We start from the raw sequence: 22500 nt of genomic DNA, 5'->3' as shown, positions 1-22500 counted from the left end.
AGAATCTCAGAAATATTCTGATCAGTTTCACATGAACGGTTCCTGAGTATTTCAGTGCTTCACATCAATATTATATTATATTATATTATATTATATTATATTATATTACTGAGAAAATAATTTGATTCTGTAGTGTTTAAACATAAAAACATTTTTTAACTTATTTTCAAATCATATTGATTTTTTGTTAAATTTTTTGTTTGTTTTTCATGTTTCACTTTCGTTATTTTCATTTCAAATGTTGTGGAAAAAGAAAAACATGAAAATATTTAATAATCGACTGAAATATTGAATATTTCTCAGATTTTAAACCGAAGCAGAATTATAACATGTTTTAAAAAGTGGATCCTGCTGTTGAACTTTTCTGATTCCAGATGGTATTTTTTTATCCTGTGAGTCTGAACATCTTACGAGTCGACAGTTTTCTGTGATCACATTAAAACACTGAACAATAAACTGTGTTAGTGTTTTGTTTTTTAATATTGAACTTTAATCAGATTCTGTTTGAAGGAACCATCTTTATTTTCTCGTTCGGACCACAACGTGTTTCCTCACCTGAACCACAATGATTTAGCCTCATCAATTCATCACTGATCAATAAAAACAAAGATCTAGAAAAACACAAAGATGTATAATATTAGTATATTATTAAATTTTTCTATTTCATGAAACGTTTGTCAGGTTCATTCCTGTTAAACAGGAAGTGACTTCAGATTAAAACACGACAACTTCATGTAAGAGACACACACTTTATTATTACTGTGTGCTAGTATATGTGTGTGAGAGACAAAGTGAATGTGACAAAGAGTTCAGACTGAAACAACCTCAGTTTCAAAACATCTACAGTGATGAGCACTGACCTGTGTGTGTGTGTGTGTGTGTGTGTGTGTGTGTCTGTCTATTCACTGAAGCTCAAATAATTGAGTCGTTCACTGTGATTTCTTTCACTCAACAAAAAAATCTGAGACCTAATTATTTTTTATATATAATTATAATTTCATTTGAATTTGAACAGATTTTTAATTAGATTCTTATTTCTAAACTAAAAACTGTATTTCCTTAGTCTGGACCCCAGAGTCATCTGACTGACAGATTGAACGCCTACAGGAAACGGTGGGTCAGGGGTCAGGGGTCAGGGTGAGAGTCAGGGGTCAGGGTAGGGAAACGGTCCGATCATCTGGAGCTGTGAGTCTGATGACAGTCAGGTGAGCAGTAACACCTGAGAGATGATATATGACCTTTGACCCTCTCAGACTGAAATCAGTCGTTCAGTGTTTTCTTGCCTCTGATTGGTTCCTCTCAATTCCCTGCCTCCTCCATGACCTCCTTTTTGTCTCCTCCTCATCTTCTTCACTTCTTGTCGTCTTCCTCTCATTGTCTCACATCAGATCTGTTCATCATGTCTGAGCGCAGGTTTTCTCCAGAGGACGACTGCTCTTCTCTTCTCTCTCGGCTCGGTTCAGACTCTCCTCGTCCTCGGATGAAGTATGGAGGGATGTTCTGCAGCGTCGAGGGAGCTTTCGAAAACAAAACCCTGAACTTCGAATCGTTCAGTCCGCAGACGCAGCGGCGCCGAGTCCGAAGCCGGACAGATGATGGTGACGGAGGAGAAGGTGGACAAGGTCAGACGGTGGTGTTTCCCTCCAGACACGCCCGAGAAAACTACAGCAAGAGACAGGTTCAAATTACCTCTTCTGATTTAATGATTTTTTTCTGTGAATGATTATTTCTATAATTTAGAATCTTGACAAAAAATGTATTTAACGCTAGAAGATGAAGGTTTAAAGCTACAAAGCTGATACATTGGATGAATTTATAATTAATTTATTATCATATATATATAGCAACATATTTATGATATATGTATATATATACATATATCAGATCAGGTTGTCCTGTAAACAGAAGGTTGTTTGTTTGATCCCAGCCTACCCCATTTTGTGTGCTGAAGTGTCCATGGGCAAGATATTGAACCACAAATTGCCCCTGACGGCTACACACAGGCGACAGTGTGAAGGTGTGAATGGCAAAAGTGAACTTTTGAGTGGTCAGCAAATATATATATATATATTATTTATCAACATATTTAGATACATTTGAGGTTGATGAACAGGGACTCCTGGTGGTGAACTGAGCACATTTACATGAAATATGGTTACATTTAGGGTAGGATTAGTTAAAGTTAAGGTAAAGTTTTAGTTAGGTAATGGTAAGGTTAATTAGATTTAAGGTTAGTTAAGGTTAAGGTTAGATTAGGTTTAGGTAAAGTTGGGGTTAGGGTTTCTTGTTTTCGGCAGAAATCAGACTCAAATCATTTTCTCTGTAAACGGATGTGGACGCTGTGATTCTGTCTCCTGATTGGTTGAGTGAGGAGCCAAGTGACTCAGACAGAATGAGGTCATGACGTCTCGGAGCTGAACTTGTTTATTATGCTTCATTGATCACGCTGTGGAATCCAGGTCAGATGATCAGCTTCGTGTTCTCACTGAATCCAGTTTCTGTCGTCGTCTTTCAGAGCAGAACCAACTCTGACCACAAAAAATTATCAAAGTAACTAAGTAAAGGATAAAAAATGTGAAGATTAAATAATTTATTCTATTCTATTTATATTTTTTATTATTACTTTTTACATGTCAGGAACATGTCACATTTCAGGAACATGTTAGGAACATGCAGGGGTGTAGCACAAGATTCTGGGCCCTATATACAAGCAGTCTCTGTGGGCCCCCTTCCTCTCTGGATTCATGATGTCCCTCATGCTTAAATAACAGAGTTAACTGTACAAATTAATCTGTAGTGTTTGTTAATGTAGTCAATAATAAACAGTACATACAAATTAAGAATAAGAAAATATCAAATTTCGCTTCATTTGAATCCTCCTTTCGCAGACTTTTGCCTACTGTTACTTTACTTAAATGAGGTTTGTTACGAGTATCTTGCTAAAAAGAACATTATTTAACATGTATTCAGGTATTTCCTAAAGTATAAAACACCTTAAAAATACCATCTGCATGTTTATGGCCATCTTCAAAATAAACCCTCTGTAGAAACTCAGCTGTGGCTCCGCAGCGGATCATCGCCCAGTGTGGTTATTTAGTTGCCTTATTGTGAAAGGTTGGTCAGTGAAGTTGTGTTTCCTGTTATCATAAGAAGCGTATCTGTATGGGACTTTTATTGTGAAGGGTCACCAACGGAGGTGGTTGTTCTTTGTGAGGGAGATTTGACATCTCTGACTTTGTAGAAAAGTAAAAAACATGTCCTCCTGGTTCAGTCCACATTGTTCAGTTGTTGTTTTACTATGAGCTCTCAGTAAAGAAGAATTAAACCCTCGGCTACATGAACATCAGACAACTGGGAACCTGCGACACAAACAGTCAGTGTGACCCGATGTACGACACTGTGTAATGATGGACTCATCTTTCTGTGGAAAGAAATCTGCCAGGAGTATCTGCCCTGTTTGCTTTCTTTCTCTTTCCTGTCTGTCTTTTCTTTTCTGATTTACAGACGTTTTCTTTCCTGACATATTGAACATCACTCCTCCAGTAGTCAGTCACTCACTGACTTCCATTATGTTCACACTAGACCATTTGTTTGTAGGGGTGAGACAGGTGACCTCGGGAAGCCTCCACTACTTTTGGATACAAATTTCAGTCAATAAATCGATTTAAACAACCAGTTTCAGCCATTTTAATTAAGTACTTAATAATGATTTTATCTTTGAAATCATTCAGGCTTTTCAAGGGCACCCCTCCCCTTTGGGGCCCTGGGAAGTCAGTTCCACCCCCCACTACGACGCCACATGACATGACATGTTCCTAACATGTCACATGTCCGGACTTCAGGTCATGTGTAAAAAACAGTCTATGGTAGAAACACGTTTCATGAACCTGAATACGTTAAATGCAGCGTTCGTTGATTTTATTTTGAAGCTCTTCACCGGAAGTCGAGGGTGTGTATACTGTCTGCAGCGTGACGTCAGAGAAGACGGAAACAATAGCAGGCTGTGCCCGCGCGAGCGCATCAATCAGCTGATCACAGATCGATCAGGATGTTCCAGAACAAGAAGAGCAGCGCGAGGTCCCCGGTAAGTCCAACCGGAGTCACCGGGTCACCGGAGTCACCGGAGAAACCATAGTCACCGGGTCACCGGAGTCACCGGAGTCACCGGGCCGGTGAGGGAGGATGCTGCAGCTACAGCTGTCATTCATCCAGCCCCGGTCCAGTCTGCAGCAGCCGGTCGGATCCCGGTTCAGTTCGGCTCAGTTCGGCTCGGCTCGGCTCAGTTCGATTCAGTTCGGTTCTAAAGCTAAAGACTGGGACATTTCAGCTTTGTCTGTTTGACTGAGGATAAAGAATCTCTGTGAACCACGCCCCCTTTTGACCGGTTTCCATACACGTGACCGTCAACACAACTGAAACGTCATCATCGGATCTGAAATCATTAAAACTGAATTTACACGTTTCTGACGCTAAAAACAAAAATGTAACCTTAATATTAAAACTGAACCTTGTCTGTGATCAAAAAAACCTCAGTTTCAGATCAAAATCACTTGATTTTCCTTGAAAACAATTTAATTGATGTTGAAAATGTCTTGTATTTATATTCATATTTCGTTTTATCTTTAACCCGAAACTATCAAATAATTGATCAATTCACTCATAATTCACAGGTTCAGATTATGATTGAAACATTTTCCTTTTTTGAAATAAATTTCATCTCTTCTCAGATGTTTTATCTTTGTAATATTCAGAAGTGCTGACCGTTTTTTTACCCAGAATCCTTTGTGTTTTTCAGGGCGACCGTCTGATCATCAAAGGAGGAAAGGTTGTCAATGACGACCAGTCATTCTACGCTGACGTCTACGTGGAGGAGGGAACCATCAAGTAAACTGTTTTCATATCAATAATTATTAAATTGATGATGTGTGGCTGTGACCCGACTCTGACATCAATTCCTGTGTCCTGATCAGACAGATCGGCGAGAACCTGATTGTCCCGTCTGACGTGAGGACGGTGGACGCTTACGGTCAGCTGGTGATCCCCGGAGGCATCGACGCCAACACCAATCTCCTCGCTCCGCAGAAAGGCCTGAACCCGACTGATGATTTCTACCAGGGAACTAAAGCCGCAGTGTCCGGGGGAACCACCACCATCAGTCAGTAATCAATATTCAATTCAATTGGTTTGTATAGTGCCAAATCATAGTAAACATTATCTCAAGGCCCCTTAGGTATTAATTAATACTGATTAATACTGATTGATCATGCTACAGTCAGATGTTTGTCTTCACAGTCGACCATGTGCTGGTGGAGCCGGGCACTAGTTTACTGTCAGCGTTTGATCAGTGGAAGGAGACGGCAGAGCAGAGGGCGTGTTGTGACTTCTCTCTTCACCTGGACATCACTCGCTGGCACGATGGACTTTACGAGGAGCTGGAGACGCTCGTCAAAGATAAAGGTCAAAGGGTTAATGGGTTAATGGGTTAGGGTCAGACATTTACTGACCAACTCTTAATCACAACCAGAAAAACATGAGAGGATTAGATCACATGACCAGGAAGATGAAAATATATAACTCATTTAAATAACAACACAAACTACACACTTAACACACTGAGTCTATGTTCTATACAAATATTATAAAGTTTGACATTGACGGTTTTAAACTTTCTCTCAGGCCAAACCCAACTTTAACTAACTAACTAACTGACTGACTGACTGACTGACTGACTGACTGACTGACTGACTAGCTGAAGAAACAATGGGAGGTGAAAACATAACCTCCTTGGCAGAGGTAACTTAAATTAACTAATGCTGTTGTGAGTTTACTGTTGTGTATTTGTGTTGCAGGTGTGAACTCCTTCCTCTTCTTCATGACGTACAAAGATAAATATCAGAGCTCCGACTCTCAGGTGGATTAATAGTTAATTACTTTATTGATTATATTATTAATGAGAGTATATGATCAGATATTGTATTAATAATTATAATAATGTTATTGTTTGTTGTTGTTTAATTCCAGTAATGGAATCTTCCTCTGTTGTCATGTTTCAGCTCTACGAGGCGTTTGGGGTCCTCCGAACTCTTGGAGCCATTGCCCAGGTCCACGCAGAAAATGGTGACATCATCGATGAGGTAATCACATTCTGACTAATCAGAGAAGAAGTCTCACTGTCGGAATGAGAACAAGTTGGTTCAATTCTAAATATATTTGTTACATTGTGTTTAAGTGCTTTGATTTTTCGTGTTTCAGGAACAGAAGAAGCTTCTCACTTTCGGCATCACTGGACCAGAAGGACACGTTTTATCTCAACCTGAGGAGGTTCTCTCTCTCTCTCTCTCTCTCTCTCTCTCTCTCTCTCTCTCTCTCTCTCTGTCTCTCTCTCTCTCTCTCTCTCTCTCTCTCTCTCTCTCTCTCTGTCTCTCTCTCTCTCTCTCTCTGTCTCTCTCTCTCTCTCTCTCTCTCTCTCTCTCTCTCTGTCTCTCTGTCTCTCTCTCTGTCTCTCTCTCTCTCTGTCTCTCTCTCTCTCTCTCTCTCTCTCTCTCTCTCTGTCTCTCTCTCTCTCTCTCTCTCTCTCTCTCTCTCTCTCCCTCTCTCTCCCTCTCTCTCTCTCTCTCTCTCTCTCTCTCTCTCCCTCTCTCTCTCTCTCTCTCTCTCTCTGTCTATATATATATATATATATATCGACTCAGAACCAAACACACGACCGGACGTTTGTAAAACATGAACTATGAACATGAACTAGTTAACTTTCATCTGCATGAACTGAACTTGGAACTAGTTCTATTTAAGTGTGAACCGGCTCAACACTGCTTCTACAGATGGGCTCAGATTCAGATTTCCCATTTAAGGTTTGGTTGTTTGTTTGATTTAAAAAAGAAAAGAAAAATCCTATATTTACAAAAAAAAAAGAGAGCAAAGCCCCAATTCTTTAGGATAAAGGTTCTTTGAGTTAAAAAAAAAAATCTATATAACGTCATCCTATGTTGGCTCAGAGGCATAGCAAAGAGACAGCCACATTTAATTATGGTGTGGTATGTTTTAGTTAGATTTTATATAATTTTTCAATCTTCTATCATTTGGACTTGTCATAAATAAAAAAACAAATGTTAAATGTATATTTCCGCCCTCTGTCATTTATCTTTCCGTTCCCACAACAATAATATATATATGTATATGTATACACGCACATGCACGTCCACCAGGAGGCTTAAGAGAGGGTGTGTTGTGTTTCAGGTGGAGACGGAGGCGGTCTATCGAGCCATCACCATCGCCAAACAAGCCAACTGTCCACTATACGTTACCAAGGTGATGAGCAAATCTGCAGCAGATGTCATCGCAAAATCCAGGAAGAAAGGTGACATCATCCTTGTCTTTTTTTCATCCTGTGTTTTAATCCAGATTAGGTTCAGATTTAATTTGGATTGAAACTGTTCTCATTTTCTGTTATCTTTTAAAAATCCGTCTGTGACCTCTATAGCTTCCAGCATCTCAGGATGAATATGATCCACACCTGGTCAAGGTTAGAGGGAGTTAACCCTGACCTTTAACCTTTAACCTGCAGAACCTTCCAACATGAAAGAGAAAAGTTGACCCTCTTCCATGGAGGATGAATCAGTTTGGTTAAGTCTGGGTTAAACGCTTCACCTCTTATCAACTTCACCCGTTCATCATTGGTTTCTCTGGTCGCTGTTATGACCTCTGACCTTTGGCCAAAGTCAGGGCAGACCCAGTCACAGTCGAGGCCTTTAACATACAGCACTTTGACTTAGTATCTTCAGCCTCCACTGATGCAGGAAAACCTCCACTTGAGGTGAAATTTAAAGGTGTAGTCTGTAGGATATAATAAAAGTCATTACGTTTTAATCAGTAAAACCCGCTACACTTGCGTCAGCGCACAAAGACTTGTGTCCTCATGATGAACTTCCTAGGTCACCCTCATGTCTCTGTGGGCCACATCGGGCAAGGTTGGGGGTGAAGGTTCTCTATTTATACAACTCAAGCCTCAGTTTCATTGAAGCAACGCAACAGTACTCAGCTCCTTTGTATCACTACTGAAGCCTCTAGAAAATAAAAGAGCACAATCTGTATGCTGGAGTTTGATTCCAGACCTGGTGCCGTGAGTAAAAGATGAGCTCACCTATGTCGAGTTGGTTCTTCTTCCCCACCAGAGATGTTATGTTCTTCATTCCAGGACCAGTTAATGATGCCAGAGCTCAGCATTTCTAGGTCTGGGTCTTTGTCTGCTCGCAGTCTGAATCACATCGCTTCCTGTCACTTTGGGCCCAAAGGAAAAGACCTGTGGCTCCATATTACTTCTTGGACCAAGGCCACCAGATGGTTGTTGCAGAGGCACAGATGGGTTCTCATTTGTCATCTTTGAATAGCTCTTGGTCGGGGGGCCCCACCTGGGAGTGAAACACCAGCAGGGACACACAAAAACCTGTTCCATGGGGTGAACACAAAGTCTTGTCTCATGTTTCTGCCCTCAGGTATAGTGGTTTATGGGGAACCAATTACAGCCAGCTTGGCCACTGATGGCTCTCACTATTGGTCCAAAGACTGGGCCACAGCTGCTGCCTTTGTCATGAGCCCACCCATCAACCCTGACCCCACAACTCCACAGTACTTGACCTCTCTGCTGGCGTGGTGAGTAAAACTCCATCTATTTATTGGGCTAGGGTATGATGGTTAGCATCACTCAACCTGATCTGCCTCCACTGGGGGGTAGGGCTTGTTCCACAGGAGAGGAGCCTGGTAGCTGAAGGTTCTACCTCCTGTTCTGCTCTTACAGACTCTAGAACCACAAGAGAACCTGTGTTTTGGGAGTGCAGTGATCTATTTGGATAATACAGTGTTATGAGCTCTTTGATATATGAAGGGCTTGATTGTTAAGGACTTTCTATGTGAGGAGCAGGATCTTGATATTCTGAGTTTTACAGGGAGCCAATGCAGAGAAGCTAAGAGCAGTAATATGATCTCTCCTAGTTCCTGTCAGCACTCGTGCTCATCATATTGTGCAGGTGGAAGAAAGCTGTCCTAGAGACCTGTTTTATATGTGGGTCACATGTCCTGGTCCTAACTCAAGGTTCCTCACAGTGGAGCTGGAGAATATCTGAGTAACTACACGATTAGATAAAAGTGTTTAGAACAACTAAACCTGCTGTACATAGTCTGGTAACAAAGTTAAACTGATCTGATTTCATATTTAACACTTAACTAAAGGTAAAACCACATTAAACATCTGTATTAGAATCTAAAGGACAAGTTGATGGATTGGATGAAGAGACAAATGAAGTCAGATCTATGAAAGAAAAGCAGCCATTAGTGAGGAAGCTTATGAGTTCCTCCTGGGAGTTATAGGTGGTTCAGTAAATACAGTGATGAAGGTCAATCTGAGCTTCTTCTGATTTCTTCTATCAATTATCAGTAATGAAGGTTCTGTTTTCAACTTTCTTTAATTCTATTAGATTTTAGCTTCTTTCTTATTTACATGCTTTTACACAGGAGTGTTGAGTGTCTCAATCAACGACACCATCCACTTGTGTGCCAGTAACATTGAGGTAGCTGTTGTGTTGAAACCTTCGACCTCAACAGTCCAGGTGCAGCAGGTGAACCTCACACAAGTTTTATGTGTTGTCAGTGGTGACCTCCAGGTGACCTCCAGTGCTCATGCCAGTTTCTCTACGGCTCAGAAAGCCATCGGAAAAGACAACTTCACTTTGATTCCAGAGGGAACCAATGGGATTGAGGAGAGGATGTCGGTGGTCTGGGACAGAGCTGTGGTAAGAAAATTTGACCTTTGACCTTTGATGCTTGGCTGACCCATATACAGACAGGTTTACTTGTGTGAAGTTTCTTCCCTCCTCTGCTCATGATCATGAAGTTTTCCTATTTAACTTTTTTTAATTAAATTCCACTCATAGCCAACAAATCATCAAACATGAAACATTTGACATGAATTGTTTCTCTACAGTCGACAGGGAAGATGGATGAAAATGAGTTTGTTGCAGTTACCAGCACCAACGCAGCTAAACTCTTCAATATTTACCCCAAAAAAGGTATTGCATTTGTCAGTTACAATTTAGAGACGGTAATGATGTTTGTTTTATTAAGTCCTTAACATTCACTTTAAACCTTTTTATTCAGGATGAGATGTTGACTTAACTCTTACTGATGCACCTGTGTGTTCAGGACGCATCGCTGTAGGTTCTGATGCTGACATTGTCGTCTGGAACCCGAAGGAGACACGAACTGTTTCTGCAAAGACTCACAACCTGGTAACAATATCAGTATGATCGACTGATCACAATAACAATCAGTCACGATGAAGTGATCCTCCCCTCACATGTTGCCTGTGTGTGCAGACAGTGGAGGTGAACATCCTGGAAGGTATGGAGTTTCGCGGCGTGGCGTCTGTGGTGATCAGTGGAGGTCGAGTTGTTCTTGAGGATGGAAAACTTAACGTGACCGAAGGTTCTGGACGCTTCGTCCCCAGGAAGGCTTTCCCTGATGCTGTTTACAAGAGGATCAGAGCTCGCAGCAAGGCAAACAACTAAGTATACTGTAGTTCAGTGATTCTCAAGGGGTTGCGTGCACCAGCTGGTTGGTCGTGAATTGAAAAGATTGAGAACTACTGACCAAGTTAACCAACCTAAGCAGCTGGTCAGGTGGTTAACCAGATAACTAGTGAATGGGCTTATCAGTCAACTGATTCATCAGGTAGTTCTTTCAGTTTTTCTCTCTTTGTCTCAGATGGCAGAGGCTCGCGGTGTTCCCCGTGGAAACTATGATGGTCCAGTCCATGATGTCATCAGCATGACTAAATCAGTCCCTCACACTCCGACCAGCAGAGGGCCCATCTGTCCGAAAACCCAGGCTGGCCCCCGAAAGCTCCACCAGTCAGGATTCACGCTAGCTGGTAGGAGGGAACACGTCTGCAGTGTGTCGATCAGTAATCTGATCAAACAAAAGTGATTGACCTTGAGGTGCATTCGGGGAAATTTAATTTACAGTTTATACACTAAACAGTTGAGTATGATAGTTGATGAATTATGAACAACATCACTTCTTCTCTTCCAGGTGCTCAGATTGACGACCACATACCTCGTCGCTCTGCTCAGAGGATTGTGGTGCCTCCTGGTGGACGATCCAACATCACATCTTTATCTTGAAACAACAACAACAACACTTACTGCAAGATACAACTAGACCTACTGCAACCTTACAAATCTTACAACTATACAACTGGGCCTCAGTATCACTTCAAGTATGATTGAACTTCTTTTTAATTCTGCAACTAAAGTATTTGAACTGGTTCTAAACCCAATAATAACCTCAAAGATAACGTTAAACTCTGCATCCTATCAAAACCTACAAGTACACAAGCAGAACTAAATCCCTACAATTGTAGTACTTTAAGAAATACTTTTTTCAAACAACAACCAGACAACTTAAATAAAAACCTACTGCTAAATCCTACAGCTACGGTCCTTCAACTGTCGTAGAACTGAATGTTACAACAATTACTACCCGACAACTAGGACTAAACTGTACAACTAACAGTCAATCGCTAGAACAGAATACTACGACTTCAGTAAGAAAACTTCAACCTCCAAACAAACAACAAGTAATAAAATTTGCAATTAGAACGCTTGGTTATGTTGTGACATTGGTTCTCTGAAGTGCGTGGATATTTCTTTAAGACACACCTGCTTGCCCGGCCACGCACTTCAGTTTACCTATAAAATACCTATGTTGATCTGGAACCAGTTGATAGTACAATTACTACAAGACCCTATGATTAGTGCTTCACCCTACTGCTAGACCCTGCAACTAGTACTACACCATAACAAAAAATACTACAATCTTCAACCATGATACACCCTACAACTAATACCATACATTACAGCTAGTACTAAATCTGACAATGATTTATACAACCTACAACTAGTACTACACCTTGCAAGTAGCACAACACCCTACAACAAATACTACACATTACAGTTAGTACTACACCCTACAACAAATACTACAACTGTTAGAACTACAGTCTACAGCTAGTACTATATCATACAACTAGTACTACACCCTACAACAAGTAATACAACCTACAACTAGTACTTCACATTACATCTAGTACGATATCATACATCTAGTTCTACATCCTACATCTAGTATTATATCATACAACTAGAACTACACCCTAATCCTTCAAACAGAACTTTGTGTTTTTGATACATTTCTTTAAATGAGAACTCTAACAATACTTCCTCTCATCTTGGGTTAGGGTTAGACAGTAACTGTAATATTAGTATTAATATTAGTAAAAGTAATATTATTATTAGAAGTCAAAACCCTAAAGATTCCTGAACATTCTTTTTTAGGTCATTTAACTTCATCTTCAGAAAAATCATCAGAACAGTTTCACATTGTGGATTTAAAATTTCATTTTTGTTTAATATTATTAAACTGTGATTACTCTGTTACCTGCAGTGGCTGTTTCTCCAGATGTTTCCGAATGTTTCAGTCTCATTTCTGTTTGTTTAGTTTAATTATTTCACTGTGAGACGTTTAAAATCCTCTGTGGTGACATCCTCAGTCCTGTCAGTGTTTCTATTGGGTGGACGGACGCCAGGTTCTTTGTCCCAACAGGGTGAACCCAGTACATATTTATTTTTATTGAACCGATCAGTTTTAATTACGTTAGACATCATGTGACTGTAAATGGTGCTAATTAATCCATTGATACTCGCTACTGTCAATAGAAATCCCTTCTAAGCCATGCCCCTTTATGATTCAAACATGACATCATAAAATGACTCCACCCCCAGAAGAATCCAAAACAAACTAATATCCTCACCCCCCCACAATCCACAATTTTTAACTGTGGTTGAAGTAACTAAAGTAACTATTGACTGCAGACCATTGCTAGTGTTCGATGTTGACCTCTGAACCCTAACCGACTTCTTTGACCTCTGACCTCTGAAGGGATTTTTTTTACAGTGTGTTTGATTTGTTAAACACTTCATTTTATAACCTGATCATTTTGTAATTTTCTACAGTGTTTATATCCTGCAGTTTTAGCATCAGTGTTCATTGTCATAGTCGCCGTGTTGCCATGTTGCTGCTATGGTAACAACATCTTGTTTTGGCCAACCTTTCTGTAAATCCTGTTCTTCTTTCCAGGAGATGTTCAGACAGATGTTTGAACAGGAGAACAGCTGGATTAGAGTTGAAACAGGGGAAAAACTGGATTAGAGATGAAACGGGGGAGAAATTGGATTATAGATGAAAAGGAAGAACAGCTGGATTAGAGATGAAACGGGGGAGAAATTGGATTATAGATGAAAAGGGAGAACAGCTGGATTAGAGATGAAACGGGAACAGCTGGATTAGAGATGAAACGGGGGAGAAATTGGATTATAGATGAAAAGGGAGAACAGCTGGATTAGAGTTGAAACAGGGAAACAGCTGGATTAGAGATCAAAAAGGAGAACAGCTGTATTAGAGTTGAAACAGGGAAACAACTGGATTAGAATTGAAACATGGGAACAGCTGTATTACAGATGTGGCTCCAACACGGCGGATGTCTTCCTGCAGGCTGATGTTTTTCTGTCCTCACAGATACACTGAAGCCAAAATGGAGAACACATGCACTCTTTAAACTGATCATGTGCATATGTGTCGTTGTGTATGTAAAGAGGGGTTACTATGGTGACTGCTCTGTATCTATTGTGTAGTGATTGTGAAACGACTTCCATTTGTGATGAGAGTTGCATGAATAAAGGAGAGAAAAACCCTCAGAGTGACACGTCTGTTTTTATCAAGTATCTGTGTTGATTCAATAATACTAATAATCCACGTTCATTGTTTGTTCTGCAGCTTCTCTGATTGACATGTTTGCACTTTTCAGGTTTATTTTTAGAATTTCTATTATTTCATAGAAACAAGTTATTTCATGAGTTAAATTTAAAGTAAATCATGAGCAGATTGAAAAACACAATTTGACGCATAGAACAAGCAACTGAATTATTGTATCATGCACAAAACTTCAGCTTGAAGGTAGAAGCATCTGTGGTTTAGGTCATTTACTCACCATGTCAAGAGTTTGATTCCCGGCTATAGAATTTCACTATTATATTTAAATATATACTCAAATTTTTTTACTCTAAAATAATGATATGTTTATGAAGACGAGAGAAAAGATTTACGTAAATTATTTACTAATATTGCAAACAGGAAACTGAAAAATCTGGATTTTTAACATTTATTTAGACTTTTATTTTCTCAGGCATACTCCAGAACAGAAGGTGGCAGTAATGCACCAAACAATGGCTGTGAAATGCTATAAACAAGAAGAAATAATCACATGGTCACAGACTCAGCTGATTTAAGGAGAATAGCAGCTGCTGTGTCACAGTGAGTTTAAACTTTCATTCATTAATTTTTCTGTGATTGGCTGAAACAGAACCTGACGACATGTGAGTTTCTTCTTTGTTGAAGTTTGTTATTGTCTTTTGCTTGTTGTTTGTTGGTTGATTTATTGTTTTGTTAGTGTTCTTTGTCTGTTGTTTATTAAATTACAAGAGGGTCAGAGGTCATAAGGTCAGAGGTCAGGGTGTGGCGCCTCAAAATGTTTTTTAGTTTAAATCTTTCCTGTCTGATTATGAGATATTTATATGCTCACCGTGTATTGATTATCACTGTGTATTGATTAGACCTCAGGTGGTGATGGGGGAGTCTCGGGTCATCGTGGAGGAGCTTCTTGCTCTTTGTCTCCAGAGGATCAACATGGAGGAAAACATGGGTCTGGTTCATGACAACGTTAAAACTGTTCACACACTTTTAACCAATTTAATCCGGTATAAACCAGCTCAACCAGTTTAACAAGTTCAGCTGGGTTTATTTCTGTGGTTCAGAAAAACTTATTGTTTAAAACATTTTTGAATAAAACTAATACAATTTTAAATCATGTTTGAAAATGTAGTTTAAACAAACAAGAGATGAATCGATTCCTAAAGTGAATAAATAAAAACAGATGTTACAGGTTCAGTGTGTAGAATGTAGTGACATCTAGTGGTGAAGTGTCATGTTGCAGCTAAATACCCCTCACAAGGAACATTTTTCTTGTCATCTTCTTTGACTTTTTTTCTTTCATCTGTTCACTGTTTGATTTTTAATAATAGTGACAGTAATAGAAGTTGGTGTCTCTTGTCTCAGCTGGATGAAGCGGTGAGGAACTTTGATGTGATGAAGAAGAGGCAGATTAATAGATGGAGTGATGATGGAGATTTTTTTTTTCTCAGAGATGGTTGAAGTGGTGAGGAACTTTGAGGCAGTGAAGAAGCGATGGATGTTGGCTGAGGTGGAGCTGAAGAAATACAAAGAGCTGCTGGTAAAGTCTGATGTGGCCAAAGCTGCTCTGGAGGTGAAACTAAAACACGCTCGTAATCAACTGGATGTGGAGATGAAGAAACGTTACAAGATGGAGGCTGACTACCAGTACCTGGTGAGCTCAACTTCAAGATAAAAGATTTATGTTGAAAGTTGTTTCAGAGGAGGACAAACTTATTTAACATTTCGTCAGGACAAAAGTCAGACTTAGAGAATTGTCAAGATGTTATCCTGTTTAACCTGATCCAATTTAATCTTATTTCAAGGTTTCTTTATTAGAACCCAAAGGTAAATTTGTGATGCAGACAGGGTACAGCAATCCAAAGTTCAAACAGGAAACAAAAGTCAATAGTCTTAAATCAATGATCATATCCGTTGTTATTTGATCTAATCTAGTGTAATCTAATCTGATTTATTCTGATCTAATTTAAGCTAATTTGTTTAATGTGATTTGTTCTAATCTCTGGTTCACAGCAGCGGCAGATGCAGCTCATGTGCGATATCCTGGTCCACGACAGTAAATCAAGTTCGTGTCTGAACGACGAGCAGAAATCTCTGTTAGCGACGTTCGAACACAGAGGAGGAAACGTGACTCAGCAGCGGAGCAGCAAACGGAAAGTTCACTCAAATATTAAAGATAAAACAAAGAGAAGAGGGAAACAATTCCTCAGTAGTTTTGATTGATGTTCCTAATAATGAGTCGATTTGTCTCTTCAGGTTGTCAGTGATTGACGAGTCGTCGTTCTTGTCTCACTCTGACATCAGCTACGATCGGACTGATGATGACATGGTACGAACATGTTTTTCAACACATGACAGGAAATTATGTGATTAAAGTTTGAAAGTTAAGATTGAATATTTTTTTAATACAAATTGGGCTTTGTATTTAAAACAGCTCAGACAGAAAATTCTATGCTGAATACTTTAGTTACTGTAGAAAAGTCAACTCAAAGTGTTTCTTATAAAACATAAAAACCTTTTAAGATGAGTTCATGTAAGAATAAATCGTTCATGTTTTTCCTTAAAATAAATCATGTGAACTTCCTCGTTTATCGATGCAGATAAATTCATTCTGTTTGTATGTAAATTATATACAGTTAAAAATCTGTTCCCTGATTGAATATTTTAATAAAGTTTGTTTTAATATTTTTTAGGATTTGGACTCGACTGTGATTAAACCTCTGAGATCTCGAGTCAGAGAAAAAAGGGTGAGTCAGTGCCCTGACGCCCCCCAGGGAGTCCCCTGACGCCCCCCAGGGGGTCCCCTGACGCCCCCTGACGCCAGACGCTCTGACACTTGATGTTCTCTTGGTTCTCTGCAGCGCTCCTCGATGGGACCTGGTGTCGGCGTTACTGTTGTTAAGCGAGGAAGAGGCAATAACGTGTCCTCAGAGCTGCTGGAGAGAAAAACTTTAGAGAAGGTGAACGGATCAATACAATTACTTGATGGATAATTTGATAATCAATCAATGACCAATAAATTAAAGAACTAACAGATGTATTTATAGATATTTATCACAGAGGATAATTCATAGAAAACAGGAGATAAAAACACTAAGAACTTAATGTTGAATCAGAACATGTGGAGAAGTTGTTCCGTTCAGTTGTTTGTATTTTAAATGTTGACATTAAAAGCGTGAAGGTGAGTATTTGTGTGACTCAGGAGGTTGAGACGATCGTGAAGGCGTCGGTGACGACTCCGGACACTCAAGGTCAGATTCACATGGTCGTAGGAATCACTCGGGAATCTCCTGAACGTCAGGAATGTTCAGTGGTAGCAGGTGAATTCCGAATCTTTTTATCATAATATTATATATGTTTTATTATTAATGTTCAGTCAATTCACCTTCCCAATGCTTCATTTTGTCTCATCCAGTGTTTATAGTCATGTTTTCATCAGTGCGTTGAAGAACAAAAGAATCACATGTTTGTAGATTCACTTCTTTATTCACAAAGAAATACTTACAAAATAAAAACATCATTGATAGGATTTCTAAAATTTTCCTGACAGTTTATGAAGGTTCCTCTTTTTACTGAAGACAGTTGGAAGTGACAAATAAAAAGTATAATATATAACGATGAATAAAAACTGATGTGTTGATTATTTGTCAGATCAAACATCAGTGTGGTTTCCCTCTGAAGAGACGGAGCCTGAATCTGAAGATCGTTCGTTAGTCACTTCACTTCACATCTACAGAGCTGAAAAAAACCAGAAACATGTTTTTCTTTCTAAAACGGTAAAATCACTAAGATGCACGATGAACATCGACCTCACTGAGCCACCAACCCTGACCTGCTGCTGTAATTCACCTTCCTGCCTCCAGGTGATCCGACCGGAGACCTGCTCGCCGTGTGGTAAGAGGATCCGCTTTGGGAAGATGGCAGTGAAGTGTAGAAACTGTCGCCTGGTCGCTCATCCAGAGTGCAAACAGAAATTCATTAATGGCTGCTCGGCCACCGCCGCAGGAGCTTCAGCTCCGATGGTTTGTCAGTTTTATATTTCTACCACGTTAGGATTAACCCAAACAGATTTCAGCCACATTCAGACAAGATGAGGGTTAGGGTTTTTACTGTGACAGTTTCACAGATTATCTGATTAAAGTTTGACATTATACCTCTAGATTTAAACCTTCAGATTAAACCTCTAGATAAAACATCCATATTAATGTGTCTGTGTAAACCCCCAGATTAATCTTCCAGATAAAATTTCTAGATTAGAACCTGGAGAATCAATATCTGGATTAAACCTCCAGATTAACATTCCAGATAAAACCTCCAGATTATGCCTCCAACTGAATCCAAAAACTAAAGACAGATTTGATTTTTTTTTTTCAGGATTCGTTGGAAAGTTTCGCTCCGGTGACTCATCCCAGAATCCCTCGGCTAATCCAAGAGTGTGTGACAGAGATTGAAAGGCGGGGCCTGCAGGAGGTGAGGGTGAATTAATGTTATTGAAATTGTAGATTAAATCAGATTAAAGCCCCTACATTGAATTTTTCATTAATTTTGCCGCCTCTGTGGACAAAAGCGAGTTGGGGTTGTTTCCACCATTGCCGCCTGCGTCATTTGGCCCCTGGGTTGGTGTTGCCGTTGGTCTCGGGGGTACGTAGGATCTGTGGGGTAGGTTTACATGATGCTTAGAAACTGGTGAGTTAAACCTCACCCTTAATTTAAAAGTGGACGTATTCAACGAAGTGGTTTTCGCTACGAAACCATGAAATGTTTTGCTTATGGTTTATAACCGAATCTGCGGTGACTGGCCCTTCTATTTGTGTCACTGGAATCTATTTTTAACTGACTTGGCGAGTTTTCACCAAGCAGGTTTTTATTTGTGGTTTTAATTACCCTCGCCAGAGAAAACACAAGTGCCAGCTTTTATACTTTGTTATAGCTCAGGCAAAGATGGCGGTGTATGTGAGCCGGAAAAGAAAAGTGGAAGAAGAACTTAACGTTGATGCGGTTCACTTGTTGGTGAAATCCAGACTTTTAATAGATTTTAGTTTTTACAGAGCGACTCGTGACCTGGAGAGTTTCAGGCTGATGTGGGGACAGAGGTTCTCTGCTCTGTCACAGACCAACAGCTGGTCTATGGACATGTGATTCATTTATAGTCTCTAGTTTCTCCAGTTTTTCACTGACCATGAAATGTATGAATGTCACTTATCAAGTTTTTGTACATTGTAAATAGTGACAAATGATGGTTTAAAAATCAACATCTCTCTCACTACCTGTCTGTCTGCAGCGGGGTCTGTACCGTGTCCCTGGCGGCGGTCGTATTGTGAAGGATCTCAGAGATCGCTTCATTCAGGGTAAAACGTCGCTCATGCTCAGTCACATTCATGACGTCCATGTTGTTTGTGGACTTCTCAAAGACTTTCTGAGGAAACTAAACGAACCTCTGGTGACGTTCAAACTGCACCGCACCTTCATGGAGGCTTCAGGTATGAACACAGAATATTTCCACATGTTCTGACAACGATAAAAGCAATGAAATCAATACACACAAATATCAATATTAAATATATTTCCGGCACAGTGTTTGAAATCTATTTTGCAGCAGTGTGAGATCCAGACTAAAATGAATTCATGCAATAATATATTCATATACATTAATATAATTAAGAAATATCTTTAACCTTAGTTGTAGCTTAATATTTTTTAAAAATACAAAATAATATTCTCTGTAATTTAAATTAATTAAAGTTAAGTTTTAAGTTTTTGTCTTCCCCGTTTAATCTGATCATTAGTGAGTTTCATATTGTTTGTTGTAAAGCACTTCGTTGCTTGTATTAAAAAGTGCTACACAAAAGAAGCTATTAATGTTATTTCCAGCTGATGTGAGATCAGCGCTTCTTCATCACTGTGTTTCAGAGCTGTCTGATGAAGACAACAGCTCAGCCATCTTTTATCAGACCATAGCAGAACTACCCAAATCCAACAGAGACACTCTGGCTTTCCTCATGCTTCACTTACACAAGTAAGAACTTTCAGTTTTCGGTTTCTTCTTGTTGGTACGTGACATGTTGACAGTGTTTTCAGTTTCATTTACCACAATGTAGCACATGTGTCGAGCTGATGCAAGAAAAACAGTCAAATTCATGAAATAATAGTTTTTCCTTTAAAATGTATACATTCTATACTCTTGAATATTTATTTGTCATTGAAGCGTATGTGAAGCAGGAGAACCAGTAAAAACTCATCAAAGTTTTCATTTTGAATACAAAGGTTTATTGATTAAAACACATGAAAAGATTCCACCTTAAAACTGCTGCAGATTTTTTATAAATGGTGGAGAATCTTTTTTTTTTTTCTTTGTTTTACAAAACAAATGTATTCAAACAAGCTTGTTGAACAGCTTTTCCTTCACAATGCATGCTGGGAAATGCGAACTAGCATAATTATTATATAAATTATTCATATATATACAGAATAAAAGCAGACTGAGAACAGAACCGTGAGAACTCATCAACAGTTTGAACTGAAACAAATTTTTACAAAACTCTTTCTTTAGCAGGAAATGATTTACAGTGATAAAGTATTGATTATTTCACAAAAGTAGCCAGTTAAATTTCTTTTTAATTTGACTTGTGTTTTTTTATTTTTCAGAGTGATAAAGAGCCCTCAGTGTCAGATGGATCAGAATAATTTGGCGAGAGTGTTTGGACCAACTATAGTTGGTCATGGGATATCTGAACCGTCACCAACGACGATCATGAGAGACACAAACACTCAACCGAAGGTACGTGTCTTTGGAACCACTGCCTCAAATTCATTCACCTGAATGAACAGCAAATGTTGTCTTTTAACACTCACAAACAAAATTAGATGAGATGAAAATCACATGTAAACAATCATCATTCAAATTATTTTGTCTGACCTGAAAGACTAAATTAACGTGTATGTACATGACTGTGAATTCATCGTGCACATCATTTCTCACAGGTTATTTGTCGACTCTTGTCTCTTCCTGAAGATTACTGGAGGCGTGTCCTGGCTGTTCACTCAGATCAAATGTCGTCCTTATCCTCCACCAATAAGACTCACAGTCAGGAACATGGACACGGTGAGTTAAAACATGTTAGAGGTCACTGACGGAGAGGGAATAAAATCATCGGTTCATACACTTCAGTTTGTGTTGTGTGTTCAATTCAAATCACAGTTTAATCTGTTTCACTGAAAGACCTATACAGTGTCTGACATCACTTCCAGTTTCTCAGTTATGCTGCGTTCCAGACAACTCGGATGTTGGATTTTCTGACTTGAAATTTTCGAGTTCCGACTTCCAATGCTTGGTAATGGCATGACATCAAACATAAACAAACATGTCTGACCGTGAGAAGCTGATGTTTATTTGGCTCATGATGAGACAATTCCACTGTGACCAGTGCAGCCTCCGTTCATACAGAAACAAAGAGAAGGAGGGAAACAACGCCATTTTATATTTTATTTATACTTTTTATACTTGGAAACACATTCCAATACATAAGAGGGAGAGAACACGCGCTGTCACGCAATCTCACAAACGAGGAAACAAGAGGTCAACAAAGGGTCGACAGGCCTCAGCTACAATATCTACATGAGCACCGTCATTGTTGTGACGTCAGACAACTGCTGTTCCCTGAAGTCGTGGGTAGATACATTTTCCTCACGTTCACAAGTACGACTTTGAGTTGTGTCCATTGCACTTTTTCAAGAAGGAGGTTGGAAAATTCCAACATCCGAGTTGTCTGGAAGCAGCCTTAGGGTACACATACAGTGATGTATCTTGTGACATGACTTCCTGTCTCTCAGTGAACAAGAAGTCAGAAATAAATCAAAATGTAAAGTTATTTCAATCCTGACTCGAATGGACTAAATCAAATTTTCCTCCACTTCTCTTTGTATATTCTTCACATGATATTTCAACATTTCATTCCTTGTTTTATTTTCATTTTCAATTAAATCTGTTTTGTTGTTAATTCTATGAGTAACGAATGATTAAATGTTTCCTTTGTATGAATTGAACATATCTTTTCTCAGGACTTGTTTACAAAAACAAAAAGCATAATGTAAATGGAGTCAGATTGATCCACACCTGGTTCACCTTTCCGAAGTCCTTACTGCTTGTCCTTGACATCTTTCCTTGACCTTGTAGCGTATTCCATCGGGGTCAGGGAATAGTGGTTAGGAAGGGACATGATTTTAACTTTCCAGACACGGCCACAGTGATGTCGTGTGACATAACGTCCTTTTTTTGAATATGTCCAGAGAATACTGTCGACCATGTCACGTTCAGTTTTTACAAAAAGTCAGTGTGAGCTTGAGCAAACATTGAACACACGTCTGTCGCCATGTTTTTATTCATAACTTTATTCTTTCAGGTCCGTTGTTTCAACCGTTGACGTCTCCAGAGTTGAACAGTTACTACAAAAGTGAAAGCAGAGGATCTGTGAGAGGAAGGATCAGAAACGCATTAACTAACACGTAAGACCACGACACACCAGATCCAGCAATCAGAGAACAGGACGCTAACCCCAACTTTTCAGTGATCAGTTTATCAAACTTTAATTTCACTGCTTAATGTTCAAACAAATACTGATTAACTCAGAAAAACTGGTCCTGGTG

General features: G+C 39.3%; 3 protein-coding genes across 15 annotated transcripts in view; all 3 read left to right on the top strand.

Annotated features, from left to right (window-relative positions):
- The window catches only part of jakmip3 (Janus kinase and microtubule interacting protein 3), a 13604-nt gene extending 13148 nt beyond the window's left edge, over positions 1–456 (top strand). For all 8 annotated transcript variants that reach the window (XM_034570520.1, XM_034570518.1, XM_034570519.1 and 5 more), the window contains one exon: positions 1–456. This exon is cut by the window's left edge and continues 739 nt beyond it. The gene's annotated coding sequence lies outside the window, so the exon portion shown is untranslated.
- Positions 457–1399: 943 nt separating this feature from the next.
- On the top strand, positions 1400–12089 carry dpysl4 (dihydropyrimidinase like 4). 2 transcript variants are annotated; one of them, XM_034570422.1, is made up of 16 exons: positions 1400–1678; positions 4796–4884; positions 4971–5155; positions 5293–5457; positions 5850–5911; positions 6054–6134; positions 6253–6321; positions 7237–7357; positions 8493–8649; positions 9644–9785; positions 9977–10061; positions 10195–10280; positions 10368–10547; positions 10756–10921; positions 11083–11257; positions 11666–12089. In XM_034570422.1, the coding sequence occupies exons 1-15, from the start codon at positions 1400–1402 to the stop codon at positions 11172–11174; spliced, it is 1959 nt and encodes a 652-aa protein (XP_034426313.1). In that variant the 3' UTR covers positions 11175–11257; positions 11666–12089. The 2 variants fall into 2 exon arrangements, with proteins under 2 accessions (XP_034426313.1, XP_034426312.1); XM_034570421.1 differs by lacking the exon at positions 1400–1678 and adding an exon at positions 3254–4084.
- A 2271-nt stretch (positions 12090–14360) lies between these two features.
- si:ch1073-416j23.1 (rac GTPase-activating protein 1) overlaps positions 14361–22500 on the top strand; it is a 9213-nt gene continuing 1073 nt past the window's right edge. Inside the window, exons 1-16 of one of the 5 annotated variants that reach the window (XR_004612145.1) lie at positions 14361–14421; positions 14721–14809; positions 15309–15511; positions 15871–16010; positions 16114–16186; positions 16551–16604; positions 16719–16817; positions 17039–17177; positions 17509–17633; positions 17721–17879; positions 18232–18327; positions 19139–19337; positions 19768–19873; positions 20503–20635; positions 20870–20959; positions 22257–22359. Coding sequence is in view for 4 of the 5 variants with exons in the window: in XM_034570417.1 (XP_034426308.1) it covers positions 14372–14421; positions 14721–14809; positions 15309–15511; positions 15871–16010; positions 16114–16186; positions 16551–16604; positions 16719–16817; positions 17039–17177; positions 17509–17633; positions 17721–17879; positions 18232–18327; positions 19139–19337; positions 19768–19873; positions 20503–20635; positions 20839–20959; positions 22257–22359 (1889 nt within the window). In the remaining variant the exon portion in view is untranslated. Of the gene's footprint in view, positions 14484–14720; positions 14810–15308; positions 15512–15870; positions 16011–16113; positions 16187–16550; positions 16605–16718; positions 16818–17038; positions 17178–17508; positions 17634–17720; positions 17880–18231; positions 18328–19138; positions 19338–19767; positions 19874–20502; positions 20636–20838; positions 20960–22256; positions 22360–22500 lie in introns of all 5 variants that reach the window. The other 4 variants (XM_034570418.1, XM_034570417.1, XM_034570419.1 and 1 more) reach the window with 4 other exon arrangements.

This window comes from Hippoglossus hippoglossus, chromosome 19 (assembly GCF_009819705.1).
Source record: "Hippoglossus hippoglossus isolate fHipHip1 chromosome 19, fHipHip1.pri, whole genome shotgun sequence".
NCBI lineage: Eukaryota > Metazoa > Chordata > Actinopteri > Pleuronectiformes > Pleuronectidae > Hippoglossus > Hippoglossus hippoglossus.
Note: the sequence above shows the minus strand (reverse complement) of the source record. Positions and strands in the feature narration are given on the sequence as shown.

Coding starts and splice junctions, on each gene's coding strand:
- dpysl4 (XM_034570422.1), top strand. CDS start 1,400: ATGTCTGAGCGCAGGTTTTCTCCAGAGGACGACTGCTCTTCTCTTCTC. Junction 5,912..6,053: donor ATCAGAGCTCCGACTCTCAG/GTGGATTAATAG, acceptor GTCATGTTTCAG/CTCTACGAGGCGTTTGGGGT. Junction 10,281..10,367: donor CTGCAAAGACTCACAACCTG/GTAACAATATCA, acceptor CTGTGTGTGCAG/ACAGTGGAGGTGAACATCCT.